Source organism: Corapipo altera, unplaced genomic scaffold (assembly GCF_003945725.1).
Source record: "Corapipo altera isolate COAL_440 unplaced genomic scaffold, ASM394572v1 79, whole genome shotgun sequence".
Lineage (NCBI taxonomy): Eukaryota > Metazoa > Chordata > Aves > Passeriformes > Pipridae > Corapipo > Corapipo altera.
The window spans coordinates 3,682,426-3,699,414 of record NW_020884927.1 but is presented as its reverse complement, the minus strand read 5'-3'; the positions used below and the strand labels follow the sequence as shown (position 1 = coordinate 3,699,414).

General features: G+C 40.8%; 1 protein-coding gene across 5 annotated transcripts in view; it reads right to left on the bottom strand.

Moving 5' to 3' along the window:
- The window catches only part of MTA1 (metastasis associated 1), a 77,213-nt gene that overhangs the window by 11,246 nt on the left and 48,978 nt on the right, over positions 1 to 16,989 (bottom strand). For 2 of the 5 annotated variants that reach the window (XM_027658424.1, XM_027658422.1), the window contains exons 12-17: positions 14,642 to 14,757; positions 13,623 to 13,774; positions 11,805 to 11,994; positions 11,340 to 11,429; positions 9,272 to 9,424; positions 8,487 to 8,522 (exon numbers count right to left, since the gene is read on the bottom strand). In XM_027658424.1, coding sequence (XP_027514225.1) covers positions 8,487 to 8,522; positions 9,272 to 9,424; positions 11,340 to 11,429; positions 11,805 to 11,994; positions 13,623 to 13,774; positions 14,642 to 14,757 — 737 coding nt within the window. Of the gene's footprint in view, positions 1 to 2,762; positions 2,775 to 8,486; positions 8,523 to 9,271; positions 9,425 to 11,339; positions 11,430 to 11,804; positions 11,995 to 13,622; positions 13,775 to 14,641; positions 14,758 to 16,989 lie in introns of those variants that run through there. The other 3 variants (XM_027658421.1, XM_027658423.1, XR_003530159.1) reach the window with 3 other exon arrangements.

The window sequence follows — 16,989 nt, the reverse complement described above, 5'->3', positions numbered from 1 at the left end:
GCATGTTAATCTTAGTGAATTAATCCGTGAATTTTCCCTTTAGTCACACTTCGATATCTGAAGTCTGAAAGAATGAAAACAGGCACTAAAAAGATCTTATTCACTTGGCAATTAAAAAAATAATTACAGTAAAAGCATATGAAGCCAAAGCACTGCTGTTAAATGAGCAACTTTTATGCACCAAAGAGATGCAGAGAGACAGCACAACATCTGTAACCCATTGCAGAACAGCTGGCAAGTCAACAGGATGCATCCGTACTGGAAACAATGGATTCTCACCCAAAAGTTTTTGGTGGCTTCTGTGCGAGAGATGAAGTCTGTGAGATACAGACATCTCTACAAACTAAACCAATCCTCTGTCTCTGGGTGAGCAGGGTACAGACAGGTAACTCACCATCTCAGACCTGCCCCACGTGCCTGCTCCATTTTCACAGATCAAGGTTTGAGAGAGAGATGCATCTCACACACATGCATCCAACAAGCAGGTTAAAAATAAGACAGCACAGGAATTTAAATCAGCAGCAGAATACAACAGTTTTGGCAGCTCCTCTCCAAGAAAAAAAACTGTCCAACTTTATTTTATGGTGGAATGTCTAGAGAAGCCATGGGGCAGAAAGTTTTGAGGCAAACCTCACTTTATCCACATTAGAAGATCATTTGGGGGGCTAAAATGATAATCTATGGTCCAACTGCTTGAATTTACACAGCTCCACATCAGAAACAACACTGACCTCCTCCAAATGACACAGAAATACACAAACAACAAAAGGAGCTTTTAGGATGACCAAACCTTTAAAACCACAAAGTGTAAAGGTCTACAGTCGTGCCTGTAAGTAGGTCTTCCACTCTTTTGTAGCCAAAGAAATTGAAATATACTCTGAAAACTCCAGATTAAATGTTTGAGGGCTTTTTCCATAGCACTGAAAAGAACCCAAGGCCCCAGAAAATCTCCTGACATCCAATTCCTCCTGCCAGTCTCTGAAATAAAGAGGAAGTACCAGAGGAAAAAATGAAGACAAACTGAAGGTATAGCTGCAGCGAATCATAAATGTCCTTTGCCACAGATGATTCTACATTGTTACTGAAATGGTAATAAAACATCTAATCCCCGTACAGACACCCTCAGAGCAGGCTTCCACTCCCCACAACTCAGTGCCAAAGACCTCAGAACTGTTCCTCAAGCATAAGCACAATCACAGAGATTTTGGCTGAAAACCAGTCCAGCAGGTTACTATGCCCTAATGATCCTTTCTTCCTGAAGTATCAAAGCTGCAGATGAATATACTTTCACCTAAGGAAGCACAGGTGGGGAAGGACTACCACAAACAGTAACACAAGTCTGCTGCTACTGGGAAACTACCTCTCAGTCAACCAACCCGTTCCTTTTCTAACACTCTCTATTTCATTTGAATCTCATGCTTTCAGATTTGTTTAAAATAAAAATTCTGAATGAGAGAATACCTAAACTTCCAGCAGCAACTAGAGCACCACCCCAAGAGCACACTGCAGGAGCAGGGGATAGGTGGCACCCAACAACATCAAGTGGAGTGGTGGAATCTCATTTCCCAATGGAAAGCAAACCAGCACATCTGTTCCCACTGGTTGCCTGACACTAAATACGCTCTTTGCTGATCCAGTCCCATCCCCTGCGACTCTAGAGAGAGGACCTCAGCATCTCAATGGCAGCATAAAAAATCACTCCCACTACTCAGTTTCTGCCTGCTTTTTTGCCAACACCACACGATACACAACTGCCATTTCGAGAAGCAGAAGAGCCTAAACCCTCAGCAGCATGCCCAGCACAGGCCGGAGTGCAAGGATGTTCCCATTAAGTTACCACAGCAAGCTTCAAGAAGCTGAAGCATGGACAATTTTCTGCTTGGGTAGAAACCTTCCAGTGCTTTTCCATGTGTGAACATACAACACTGTTGCTGGATATTTACAGTCCATTTCATAGTTCAACACGAGTCTGTACAAAACTGACTCAAGTACCAAGGAGGAAGAGTAGCCCAGCTTCCAGCCACTGGACAAACCCTGGAGTTGTTAAATTTATATTTATGCAAAGTTACTAACTTCAGTCTTCAGAGTATCTACCACACACAAAGATATGGGTCCTTCATCAAGCAATTAGTCATTTTGTTTTTTACCTTCTGTTTACCAACGAGAAGTATCATGCAGAGCATGCAATATGCAGCAAGATTCATAAGTGCATCTCCAGTCTCAGTGAATGTAGAGAATTTCATGTACACTTTCACAACCAGCAACTTTACTCCACTAAAATACATTCCTTTCAAAAATCCATACACTCTTTATATGCATGTTCCTTTTCCAAAAGGAATCCTCCTCCTGGGATTTCATCCTTTCCAGCAGTAACAAAACCATCAACAGTATCATATTTGTGAGCAAGCTAGAAAAAAAATATAAAAATTCATGCATGAATGAGGCTTGATGAACAAGGATTTCAATTCCAGGTTACTGGTTCACTTGAGGCAGTCTCAGTGGGTTGACATATACATACATACACTTTTTACAAGCTTGCAAGAACACTTTAGCATCCCTCCCTTTCTTATAACTACCAAGAGCGTGTTATTGCTGTGAGCAGATTGAGTGTCCACCTTCTAACAATCAGAGGCTACAAACTTTCAGGAATGCAAGTGCAACAAGCAGAACAGAACATAAATTGTACCAAACACCACCTAGACTAACATTTCCTTTAAATTCTGTTGTACATAAAAACAATGTTAAATTTGCAATTTACTTACCTAAGTAAGTTCCTACCAAGATTGGCAAAGGAAAAGGAAAAAAAAGGTTTAAGGTTAAAAAAGGGAAAGATTGATGTAGTTCAGAATACAGCCCAGCCCCATGCAACAAATAGAGATATACAGACTGGTTTGGTTGTAAAGAAACACAGAAGTGATCACAGTTCTCTGTTGCACAGATAAACCCAAGACAACATTAAACACACAGTAACTCCAAATGAGAGATTTTGCAAAGAGTGGCTTTAATTTTGGATGTTACCCACCTCTTTCCACTAACCCCTGCATATTAACTTCATTGGATTTGGACAGCATTTCCTAAAATGCTTGGTCTAACAGGTCTCACTAATTTACTGTAACCACCTCACAGATGTGTCTCTTCATGCAAAGCTGTACCTCCTGCTACAAGTACTTCAAGGACCCTGCTAATACTTTCTGGATAGTGACAGCCAACTCTAAGAAGTCAGCAGTTACCCTTGGACAAGGATGTTGAGAATGGAGAGCTGCCATCTGTCTCACAGTTGAGCCAATCAATACTATCTACTCACATTCCAAAAAGAGCATCATATATATTCTGCCTGGCTGTAACACACTAAGTGGTTAAAAAGAGGCAACAAAACCATGCACACCTCGCTGCTTTAGGATTTGCTGATCCAAACTATGTAAACTAGAAAGCACTGAATTATTCACTATTCTTAGAGTTAGGAGCATTATACATCATATACATATGTGTGTGTGTGTGTGTATATATATATATGTGAATGATATGTGTCACACAGGTAGATTCCACTCAATTACAAATTCAGGCTTTGTATTATCTGAGAATTTGCAATTCTGCCCTTGCACTGTTATACATTCATTTCCTCTCACATTAATTACACCTGCTCTCTACCACTGCCTTGGGATATGAACTCGCCTCTTACTCAGTCAACATCTGCATCTTACTCCATCCCATTGCTCCTAGACAAAATGGTTTTTAGTAGCTGATCCATAGAGCATGATGCCCATCTGCTGATTTCATTTTCAGATCTTTATCCATAACACCAAAAGAAACTAAACACAGTACCATGGCTAAACTGAAGGCAAGTGAAAAAAATTTCACCTAACATCTGAATACAAAATCCTAAGTAAAATTCTCAAAAATAATCAGTACTTTTGTCAAATAATCTAAAGCAAGGAAGTTGCACAGGCACAAGCTTTTCAAGCAACTTGCCACTCTTCCCAGCTGTGCTGCTGCTGGCAAGAAACAGTCATTCCATTAAAAAACACTGCACATTTTCTCTCTTGTCATTAGTCAGCATTACTGTGGTTTGGATATCAACAGCTAAGGCCAGGGCTTTTGCCCCATACCCCCTGTGTCGCACATTTTACTAAAGGACCAATACACCCTCCTCAACTTTGGAAGAACAACTGGGGCCACTGCTGATAAAGGCAGAATTTGGATGCATTTTCTGCAAGGTCTAAGTCAGCTGGAAAAAAACCTCTGAGATAATTCTGGTCCCCAAGATAGCTGATGTTACAGAACTTCCCTACCTTCCCACTTCAATAGCTGGTTTTGCTCAAGAACAGTTTTTCCTCTGTCATGCTCATCTCTTGATAACTGAACTAAAGCCATGCTAGGCTGATGAATGCTTCAATTTCTAGAAGTTCATTCACGTTTCCCAAAAAGGAGGTGAGAGACAATGAACCAGAATACGTTAAATTGGATTGACATTCCATTTGGGTTTAGAAATCCCCAGCAGCAGAAGCAAGGTATTCCAACAGTTAATTAACCTTGCTCAAAAATCTGCAGCTTGTTTCCAGCCAAAATTTTTCTACTGTACCTTCTGGCTACTGCAGCTCATTATTAGATTCCCAGCTAGACAAAAAGCCCTCTATTATTATACTTCTGCTGCTCCTGTCAGCAGAGACAAACATCTACAACTTCCACTTTGGTAAAAGCATTTTCCATTATACAGTGTGTTTTCCAGTCCCTTCACCGTTTTCACAGCTCTTCTATAAACCCTCTCCAATTTTCAGCATTGGATCCACTACCATGTTATCAATGCAAGTTTGTTGCTGGGAAAAGCCTTCCCTTTATTCCAGCTACTCATTCATGTCCTCCCTCTTTCTGCCAATTTTAGAGTGCATGTGATGACTCTGAAAAACAAATTTGATTACATGAAAGCTAACATGGTATAAAAGAGAGGGGAGAAAAATAAAAATCTAACAATGCTACCTCCCTTCCCCCAGCAGGAATTTGCATAGACAAGTACCACATGGATCCCACACTGGATAGGTGTAAGGAATCAAGTAAACAGGTTCCAGGACATAAAACATCCAATCTATCTCTCTAGGGGAAGTTTCATGGTGAAGACTGTGAGTCAAGCTCCAGAACATTAGTGAAAAAGCAATAAACTGGTAATTTTTTTAAATCTTACTGTATTTGACATCTTAGGAGACTCCTTGTACTTTTCATGCTCCAAAAATAGGATCCTGCAGCAATTTGTCCATGCTAATCTAATGTTGAAGGAGAGCTGGGAAGGGCACTGTACGCCTAGTGATGCCTCCAAGATGATTTAAAGAGGAGGAAAACGAAATAGATGAAAGGACTACACCCTTCTTATAAAACAGAGTGCAGGTAGTGAGGACATGAGATTAAGAATATTTTCCTGCCCTTGGAATTCAGGCACCGGTCAAAACTCAAGATGCCTGGCCAGACAAATCATATTCAAAGCCTGAAAAAGTTAAGCAGACATGAGTCAGAAAAAGAAAAGTTAAAATTACTTAGCTGGAGTTACAGTAGCAAGAGAAAAAAACAAGCAATTAAACAACAAAATTCCAAAGGAAAAACCTGAAGTACTCCTTAAAATTCAGCAATTACCATGCATAAACACGGATCTTAATGATTTACACTTAGCAAAAATACAAGCTGCTACTTGGCTTATTTCCTGCAAATAAATCTCTTGATTATATACTGCTTTACAACCTGGCCATGAGGAAGCCTTACAAACTCATCACATGCCATCAGCTCAGCAACCAGCCATAACTGACAGTGTACATACTTCTCCTCTGATTTTGGAAGTAACAGCCCAGCACCAAAAGATTTCTATCACCAGCAAAGAGAGTTCAGCTAAAGCCCAGCACAACAGCTGTCCACTGTCACCTGTCAGAGACTTTGACACAGTGACCTGTCCAAACTGTAAGGTGTCTTGCAGGTGCCACCAACACAGCACAGCAGCAGGAAGCAGAGAAAAACCTGGATAACCCATACAACATTGCAGTAGGTTAACATCTCCGTGAAAACTATTTCAATATAGGTGGATGTAGTACCTTCCTGCATGTAAATTTGTGCAGAAATAGTATTTTCAGCCTCTGTGCAGTTGTTGGAACACCAGCTTTTCTTTGCAGGACACTCCTACAGTGACCTAATCCAGTATGTTACTGTGTATCACTAAGGGGAGAGGAGAAACATAAAAAACAACACAGAAACCCCCACAATTTCCCATAGTATCTGTAGGACCCACGTAAATGCAAAATCTGATCAGTTCTACCAATTCAGTTTACCCTCATTAATCCTTTCCTTCTACTTTAGGTCAGCTATAATCCAAAGTTCTGGATAGATGGGTTTATTTCTATCCTTTTATAGTAACTCACTCACAGGCTCCTAAATTCCAGTCAAAAGGCTTCATTACTCTCACTGCTGTTTGCCCCTTCTTTTGAACAGTTTCAACTCATGCTCTTCCTCTCCCTTCCTGCCAACAGCCCTCCCAGATTAGTAAGCCTATATGGCTCCATTCTCAGCACCACGATCCCCCACTTCTTGCACGGCACAGGAAACCAGTGTTAGCCATGCCCACCAGCCAGCAAGGCTTACCAGCTCACATGCAAGGCAACTGGGAACCTGTGCTAAGGGACACTAACACACAAAATGGGAACAGGACAGAAAGAGATCCACCAAACTTCCACCATCTGTTTCCCTGTGCCCAGCAGATCTCGATCCAAGTTCTTTAAACTTTGTTTCTCTGCAGGTGGTTCCCTTCCTTCCCTGTCTTGGCAAAGCTTCCAGCAACCCAGGGTCAGGAAGTATTTCAGATGTCAAACTGCAGCGTGGCAAACATTCTACATTCGCAAATAAACCTCAACCAACAAGTTTAAGCTGAACTGCTCACAAAAATATTCAGTTAACACTCACTCCCTCAGCAGGTAAACAGATTTTGGGACTGAACTGTACTCTGCTACCTAGCAGTTACAGAGACAAGTACTACTGCAAGTATTTCAGTGGCTGGCTGAGAACAGATTGAGCAGGTAAAGCAGCAGGTGCTCAGGGAGATCTGCACAGCTACACACACCTGCTTCAGAGAAACACGTATTCTGAGGAGCCTGAACAGGTACTCCTCCAAAATCTTTTTGCAAACTGCTTCAGCAACAGTTACGACTGAAACGTATCTAATCAAATACTTATACGAGCAGTGCTCTCTATCTTGGAACACTAAAACAAGAAACCTCCATTTCCAGAGAATCATCTCGGGTTATTAAGTCCAGTGCTCAGTGCAGAGAGAGCCTTCCTGAGAGAAGGATCTGTTCTTCTACTTCCCTCCTTTGGGCCACAACATCTCTGAGCTTCACAAGCGCATCATCTGCTGAGCAACTCAGCAGTCCCCGTGCTGAGGAGGACATTTAGCAGGGAGCAGCCGCCATGCCCATAAGCAGGTACTCACTGGGAGCTGTGGAAATTCAATGAGCTACTCTTCATCTACATCCCTCATGACTGGACAAAGCTTCCAAGGAAGCAAAACTGACCAAGGCAGCAGAGCTTTGTTATTCTTCCCAAAAGACAAGTTACAAAGCACATGAAAACTCAGCAACGTGGTATCAAGGCATAAATTCCCAAAGACAGCCAGACAGTAGAACAACCACTGTCCTCACTGTTGTATTCTCCACATGCACTCATGTATGCATGCATGTAAATATTGGTAACCATCCGCTGCCTCAGCCATTAATCACAAAGCTTAACATCAGGGCATGCAGTGTTGGCCAGTTCATGGGAACAGGTAAGTTTTTGTGTTTGCCTGTCTCACAATGACACTTGTTTAGCCTAACTATTCAGAATGGGTTTGTTCCATTGAAGTTGGTAAAGTGACACCATGTATACATTTCCTGCATTATCATGAATGAAAGCTTCTGAGGTTTGTTCAATACTCAGAACAGATTAATTTTTAAGCAGTGGAAATTTTGAAAATAATCTTCTACTGCCAGCAGAGAATATGAAGAGAGTCTCTCACCAGTGAGACTGTCCACTCTCAGTGGAAAATACAGAGACTTTGAGACTTGATGTAAATACTGTCTTCTATTTCTTTTGGTCAGAGTGAATTCGAAGTAGTTCAAGATCAGTGAAACTTTGTTTTCTTAAAGGTAAGTGAAACAACACCTATTTTCAAACCAACCATCACAGCTGCCAGCAGTTTCACAGAACTGCTAGAAGACTGCTCTGTCAACTGGAGGAATTGGTAATCAATTACGAACACAGGATTTTGTGTCTTCAGTAGGGTTGTACGACTTGTCGCCTGCATGTGAAAAGCCTGAAAGGTGAGCAGCATAACCATGGGTGGAAGTGGTTACCCAAGGAACACTTAGACATCAACACAGAAGGTGCACACAGACTCATTAGCCACAAAGCACAGACAAGCCAGCAGATGAAACTAAAAATCACTCTCCTAGCATAAGCTGAGCGCAGCTTCAAGGTCTTACCCCTGCTAGGCATCAACAGGCGCTTCTTCATGTTGCCTGATAGAGCACAAGTGAACAGAAAAGAGAAAAACATCACATCAGCAACCTGAACAGCAGCAGTTTCAAAAGTTCTTAATGTTAAAACACAATCAGATATCAAATGTTTGTAATTATATTTCAGATAAACTACATATAAAGTTAAAATTAAAGGTAAAAATGAGAAAAACTCTCTAGCTCTCCCTCCCTGTTAAGTCACTTGCTCCAAGGCAGGAACAAGTTTATGCCATGCCAGATCTGGCTCCTCTGCCTCCTTCAGCTAAGCAGCAGCCTGCCTTTATTGTGGCCATGCAGCCCCTGGTAGCTTTGCTGAAAGCCAGGTGACCCACACATTAGAAAGCCACTTGGGAACTGCACAGCTACTACCTACAGGTTAAAAACATGTAAACCTCAAAAGAAAAAGGAAGCATCACTGGAAAAAGCTATTAAGCTATTCTTTGTACTACTAACTTAAAAACTCAAGTTTCTTCTTCACTATCCCAGTTGCAAGGTTGGCCAAGCCAGGCAGAGTTTCACCAGCACAGCGACTTTTGTGTGCATGCACCTCCCAGGCAGTCCACATCATGTGTCTCACCCAGAAGGAGGACTGGGACAGGCGATTTGTACAACAGGAAAAAACAGCCTCCCTCAAGAATAAGAAACTTGGAATTTATATAAAGGACTGTGGGTTTACATCATCTCTTTGTATACCGAAAGGACAGAAGGAAAAGCCTATAGAGACAATATACATTTTGTGGAAAAATATTTACCATCCATTCCATTGTGTTGTTCGTAACTTCTTTTTCCCAGGATAGTTGGGGACCCATTGTTAATGACAGGCGTAAACTTAGCAGGAGTCAAACTGTTGAGAGAACTGGACAAGCTCTTTGCAGGATCTGGTTTCGGAGGACATGGATGAGACTCTGTTGAAAAAGAGCAAAGTGGTATTTTTTTATCAGCAAAGATACTGGAATTATAAATCGGAAAACACCCTGCAAACTTCCAAGATGACCAAGTATACCTTCCCTTATATACAAGTGATCTCAGTCAATAATTTTGACTTGAGTTTGCTACTGATACAAAGCATATCCCTACATTTAGAAATTCACCGCTACTGAAGATGTTAAAATCAATGTCATTATATCATCCTAAAATAAGATTTGGTAACAAAAGCACTTTGTATCTATTTCCATAATACTGTTCTCTGACAATATGGAGTGATTTTGGGGGTGCTGTATATTAAAAGCCAACTTTGGAAACACTTCTTAACTCTGGGGAAATTACAATTTTGCCAGTTTTGCAAGGTTTATAAAAAATAAAATTTCCTAACTAGCCAAACAAGTGAGGATTCGAAGACCCACTATAAAGAACCCATGGAGTCTGAATTTAAGCTTTGGGCCAAGGCAGAGATGAAGCACACGCTCTTCAACTGAAAAGAATTTGAGAAAGTTACCAGCAGCAGTAAATGGGATCTTCAACTGAGTTTTTCCTCTTACGGGCCCAACAGCAGAGTAACATATAACTTCAAGCCCACTAAGCACAACATCTCCAAAAATATATTCTTGCCAGTCCACCAGCGTCCCTCCATTTCTTACCAGTGCATCAGCCTCCTTCCATTTCTATCGTTACCTCAATAATCCAATGGAGACCCTGACACAGTGCAATGAAAACTCAAAATCTTCTGCTACATTCTGTACAACTATGAAAAGAACGATTTTATCCAACAGCAAACTTCTCCCTTTATTGGCTTTCTTTTGCTGCACTGCAAGTATCCAAGGGTTCCTCAATCTGTGTATCCCATTAGTTTACAGCAGAAGTACAACACTCTACAGAGAAGCAGTAAATATTTAATACACCCTCAGCCTTACAATATTGCATAAACAAAAATGTTCAAAGAAACCTAAAATCAGATCCAGTGTTGCTTATCTAAATAAGAAGGCAATCAATTTCCTTGCTAGGCTGGGAGCCTTCAAAGAGCCCCCGTCCAAGCCGGCTTTCTGCGGTTAGACTCGCGTTTGGCTGCTGGAACAACCCGGGATATGTCTGCAGGGTATCAACAGCAACCGGCAACACCAGGGAAAACGATTCTGCATTCACCTGGAGTCAGCACTGCCATGTCACGTAGCATCACTCTAGATGCTCCCAGCACCTAAAACTTATACACCCAAGTCCTGGATGGAGATATTCAGTACTCTCCCACAGATCAGCTGATGAGGTCCAAGTCCTCTACAAAATTGTAGTTAAAATAATAATAATAATAAAAAAAAAATTCCAAAAAACAAGGGGAAAGTAAAGAATGGACATACAGTCCCCTTGTCTAGTTTCAGAACAGAACAGCCAGCAACTGAGTGACTGCTGCTGTGGGACACAGTGCTGTTCTAAATCCAAGAGGCTTCCTGGAGGACCCAACTGTATGAACTGCCTCCAGACAGCCCAAAAATTGGAAAAGTGGACAACCAAATGTTCCCAAAATATTACATTTGTGCCTCTGTTAGTAGCTGGTAACTTGTACCCACATACAACAGAAGCCACAGCAAACACATCCCTCCCTTCACATGAAAAAGTTTCTGGTAGAGGTCGATGAGCCTGGAGTGGAGTGTGGAGCCACTAGGTCTGTCAGATTATGTAGGAAAAGGAAAAAGGACAAGTTATTGGGAAGGTTTTCATGTTTGGTTTTGTTTTGTTTGGGGGATTTTTTTTGTTGGGCTTTTTCTAGTCGAGAATGAGCATCTAAATTTAGAACCAAATGGAAGAACCAGATGGTCAGCAGAATTGCCAGGAGGGTGTTTTCTGTGGCTGGGGGCTTTTGCATTTGGTGGTGTTTGTTTTTTTTAATACCTAAATACCGGAGTACTGCTTCTAAAGGCTTTCGAACCACTTGCTTTAATAGCAATGGGTTTTCTGATGCCTCAGGTAAACGTGCTGTGCCTGTAAAACACAGAAAAATAATTAGAGGGTAAAGACATTTAGATACCAGAGCAAAACTAAATTAATAACTCCAGTGTCCTGAAAAAGCTCTCCCATTAAAAGAAATTTTACAGGTGGCAAGCATGTCTTGGCAACATGACACAAATGCAGGAGAACAACTCGATGTAACAGCAAACATGAATAAATTAAAACAGACAACTATATGAATTTTCAAAGTTATTTGCCTAGCCCACAATCTTTGCAAATATAGCTAGATTTTGTGAAACCACTAGCTCCATGCAAGAGAGCATCTCAACAAGCTGCAACTCGAACTTTACAGGAAAGGAGCCTCAAAGAGCTCCTTTGCAAGGAGGTCCCAGCTGCAGCACCACTCACATTCTGCTTTGATTGCTGCACTGTTAATAGGCAGATAGGGATGTCTTGCAGCATGCCAAGGGCGCAAGATATCTCGACATAAACGTCTGGCAATTCTTGTCAGTTTTGTTGTATGGAGATAGAAAGCTTGTCGTGTCTTCATAGCAAACTTGGGACTCCCACTGTTTCGTACTGGCACACCGTGAGGACTCTAAAGAGAAAGCAAAATAAAAACTGTTTCTAAAAAAATAATTAGAAAGTATGGTTTTACAGAAGAGAAAGAATAGCATACAAAATCACTTTTTCAACTACTGACTCTCAGACACGAAAACAGAAATGGTATCGCAGATAAAAATACTTTCAGCCCAGCTATTCCCCATTTCCCAAATCTTATCGAAAATATCTCAAAGGATAAAATGAAGGTAAATCTTTTCACTTCACAGGGAATATTTATTTCTGTCCCAAGTTTTAAGGCAGGGATCCAAAGAAGTTACCTGGTGCTATCACATGATGTAGTGTTTATAGAGATAACAGAAAGACTCTGCAACTTTGGGTGCTTAGGGTTGCTCTGGATGCACAATGCAAGCTCCTTATAACAAAACTTTTGTAAGGAGAAGAAAATCAGGAAGGGCTGCATGATGAAAATATACACCACAAACTCGCTTCTCAAAGCAAACATAGTGCATGCAGGAAAGGTTTTGGCTCAAAATTACAAGAATTATTTTTAATTCTTACTCTGAACTCAACAAATGCACTCACAGATGTCAAATATTGGCTGCACGTAATAAAGAATACTACTGGAAGACACTTAGCAACTACAGAGAGCCTAAGTAGTATCTTCTTCATTAAAAGCAACTAAATCAACCAAAAAAATAATGCAAGTAGTACCTTGTTATCTCAAACCTATCCCACAGATGGAAAACAGGAAGAAATTTCAGTTTGGGGAGAACAAGGTTTTCCCCTCTCTGACTATTTACATATTTTTTAATTAACAAACAAGAAGCATAAGGCTGATAAAATCTGGCAGTTATCTCAGCAATTAGGAGAAGCCTGGAAAGGACAGAGGTTAAACTGAAGAAATGGAAAGGGAATGATAGCAAAGGAGAAAGGAAAGAAATTAACCTAAACCCAAAGTTCAGTGGGCACTATCCTCCTGTCCATGTGATGCAGCTACTTTTTCCAACCAGCCCAATGTCTGATGCTTCCAGGTTGAACTTCCACAAATTCAAAGAAAAATCCAAGAATTTTGGTTTTCAAATAAAAGAGGAAAAATGAAACAGAAGCAGCTCATACAATGCTTACTCAAACCTACCCAAAAAGGAGGATTATAAAAAAAACCCCAGGCTGAAACAGAAAAACAAGATAAGGGATCTCTAAAAAGCCACTAGCTATTTGGGGTATCTAATTTTGAATGTGCCTTGGGAAAGCAAACAGCTTTCAGGAAATAATTAATTCCTTTTTGGGAATTAAAAAAAAAAAAAAGTCCTCTTCCCCCTACAGCAAAAATCATGGAAACCAAATACCAGAAACACTGGCTGGCATTTCAGTTTTTCCCCATCTCCATTAAGTCATCCCATGCATTTGATGGCTAGTTTGCTAAACAAATGATGTTGTGTTTGTTTTTTTTTTTCCTCAGGGTAGTACCTGGCAACAAATTACTTCTAGTTGAAGCTAATGTGCCAACTTCTGCAAGACATGAAATACCAAACCCAAGGACAACAATGGAGGCTGAAGGCATTCTTTGGGCTGTTAAATATTTAAGAACAGTGAACAGCTAGTTAGATACCATGACACCCAGCTTTCCAGGTGAGAGTACCAGCCTGCTTTGTGGGTACCTACCAAATTATTGCGGTTTGGTCCTGGTCTCTCCCCATCTAACCGTGTTGGCATTTTCAAGCCACCGTATTTCTTCCAGTAGGTCCAACAGGATGCACAGAGGCGACACTGCATGTTAGGGGGACCCCAAGAATACCACTGGTAAGACTGGGTGGCTAGAGATAACAAAGGTGGAAATTATATATATCCTTACACAGGATCACTTTTCAGAGCTTATTCTCTTTAGAACCATCACAAAAGAAAACCCACACACAGACAGAGCAAAGCTCAAACAGACTTTAAAAAACTCATAATGTCTTCACTGTCATCACCACTGTTAAATACACTTGTGATTTCAGCAGAATCAATTACATTAATTAATCTAAACCCCTTTTAAAACATAAACAGAAAAAAACAACTATTAGGATGGGAAAACTTCCTGCCAATGGAACTGAAGGCTCTCATTTTGGAGGACTGGTAGACAACAACATCTGCAGAGCATAGCAGAGAGGGAGGATTGTCTTCAGGAACTCCCCATACACTAATTTTACAGCTAAAGAAAGTTCAGAATCTGTGACTTGACTTCTCATACAGTCCTACATTCCAGCTCCCCATAAAGAAACACAATCATTAGAACTCTCTATATTAATATTAGGCAGCAGACCAAATATAGGAGTATCACATATTTTGAAATCTACTAAAAAATTATGAAAAAATTGTCAAATTCACACCTTGGTAAAGTAAGTATTCACTCAATAGTTACCTACAACTATGCAGAACATTTACTAACTCCCCTTTTCATACTTTATAATTCTATTTACAAATATGACACCAGTAAGGAAAAAACCAACCAACCAAACGAAAACAGCACCCCGAAAAACCCAACAAAAGCAGATTTGCTTAAAGGCTGCTATATTCAATTCTGCCCCCACACCCTTGCAAAGCCTTGTCTGCCACCCCCACCACAACACAGCTGTTACTTTAAGGTTTACAGCACAGCACTCACTCTGCACACACAGCTGCCATGCTGGCACTGCACTTACTGTAACAGCTCTCACAGGCCCGTCCTGCTCCTGTGTTCTGTGTCTGGACTCCAGTACCATTTACCACTCCTGGTTTGACATTATTTACATTGATCTGGTTGGGGTTTGGCTTGTTACTTAAAACACAAAGCAAAAAGAAGGACAAGCATTAATCGAGGCATGTGATTTCTTACTTGGCTTTCAAAAGTATGGCCCAAAATGTTTGAAGATTTAAATTTCATTTGACATGTGGTTTCCAGAACCAGCTGTACTTACCAGCAACCTGACTTCCATGAACACACTCTCTCCAGTAATATTTAAATAACATCAGTTTAATGAAAATAATGATAATTGGATGCCATTTACAAGAGTTCAAAACCTTTTAGAAAACAATAAATCAGTGAGGACAGGTAGGTATCTTATTAACTACCCCAGACATCCAAATCTAGGTGAAAAAAGATCTTACCTACAGGTTCTTAACATGAGGGATATTTTACTTAAAGCTCCAAAAAGAAGGCTGGGGAGTGGAGCAGGAAATGTAGACAAAGAAAGGGCAACCTCTGCTTTATTCACGGGAATATAACCCTAAACTGCAGTCACAAATATTTCCACTTGTCTTACTGCAAAGGTTTGCATCATGTGGCCGCAATTCCCACAAGTACATCCAACACATTATAACAACATCCGAATCACCTCACCTCATCCCTATACCCTCTTTAAAATGCTGATTTCAGGAAAAGAGGGGGAAAAAAATCCTACTAGCAGGAGCTGAGAATGGAAGGGCAAATAAAACCTTGGCACAGAGAGTAATATGGAATAGTACAGAATCTCTGCAGAGGAAGGGGTATCTGAGGCAGAAAATGAGGCATTCAAAAAATCTTTAGCATGGGTGGGAACAAGAAGGACAGAATATCAATATTGCACCAACAGGACTTCTGGGGAATGGAGGAAGACGGAAGAAGTCACACACAAAGTTTCAGACAAAAATACACAAGGAGTTATCAAATACGCAAGGACTCCTGGGTGCTGTTAGGACTTTACATTATAGAAGCAACAAAGAGCAGGCAGGCTTTGGAGCCAACTGCTGAACACAACCCCAAACTGCACTGCTGATTACACTTCCCTCATATTCTTTTACCTGAAGACTGAAGGGAGTGGGTATATTCCTTTTATTTCCAAGTAATAAATTCTGTGATTTGGAATCTGTTTATTCAAGCAGAAATGTCTTTTAAATGGCTTTCTAAAAACCCATTTTCTTACACATTAGTTGCACACTGACACAGAAGTCCCAGTGATTTTAGTGACCCAACATACTTATTACGCTTCAGCCTGGCTATTGCTGTAAAAACAGCATTGTGGGAATACAGCCAAAATAATTTCTTTCTAATGGGGTATCAGTATTAGGTTTCACATTCTCAGCAATGACCCCTGAAAGCAAAGGAGTTCCAAGTGCTATAACTCTGAAGACAACTGTCCCTTCCAGCTCCAGAACAAACCCAAATGCCGCTGGAAAGCTGACACTGCCCTGGAAGCCAGAAGGTCACCCTTCTTATCGAAAAATGTCAAATCAGGTCCTGAGACACACAGCTCAGGAAAGCTCCATTTCTATAGAGACAAAATAGGTTCTGCTGTGAATGAACTACAGGAACCACACACATGTTGCATAAGGAGGCAAGAGAGTGTCTGTCCAGTCAAGGAAAAACTTCTGATAGTGTTCTCACTGTAAAGCTCAGGGCCTTTCTGCAGCAGAGAAAGCTCAGGAGGCCAAGTGGCACAGGAACACTGTAAGTAGTTGTTGCTGCAGTACATTGAGCAGCACATACACAGCCCAAAAGCAGCACAGGAGGTGAAGAAAAAGGCATTCAGATTAATTAACAAGCTTGATAAGGTTTTCATCTCCCTTTGCTTATTAATTCATCCAGCTCTTACAAAGATTAAAGTGTTTCAGAGTGCTTATCAGAATGGCACGAAGTTCTGACACCACAGATGGCAGGAGATCTGCAGGCACGTTTAACAAAGGGGCAGTTGAAAGAGGGTACATTCACACACTACTTTGCTCTGGGATGTCACTATAGTAACCTGCAGCAAAAGAACTTTTGCCAATGATTCACTAGCAAACTCCATGTGCAAACATTACCAAAGACACTGCAAAACAAACAGCCCTCACAGATGAACACTGTTACAAGTGGCATTGCTCGACAGAGCAGAAGACTGAAGTAAAGAAAATTAAAGCTTTATGGCTTAACATCAGGAATGTTGCTTCCCTTCTAAACCTTGGATTTATCCTCCAAAAAGGCAGTAAAAGAGTCTGAAATCCATCAGTAAATCCCAACAAAGCACATTCAAAGAAGTGAGATCAGAAAGGAGGG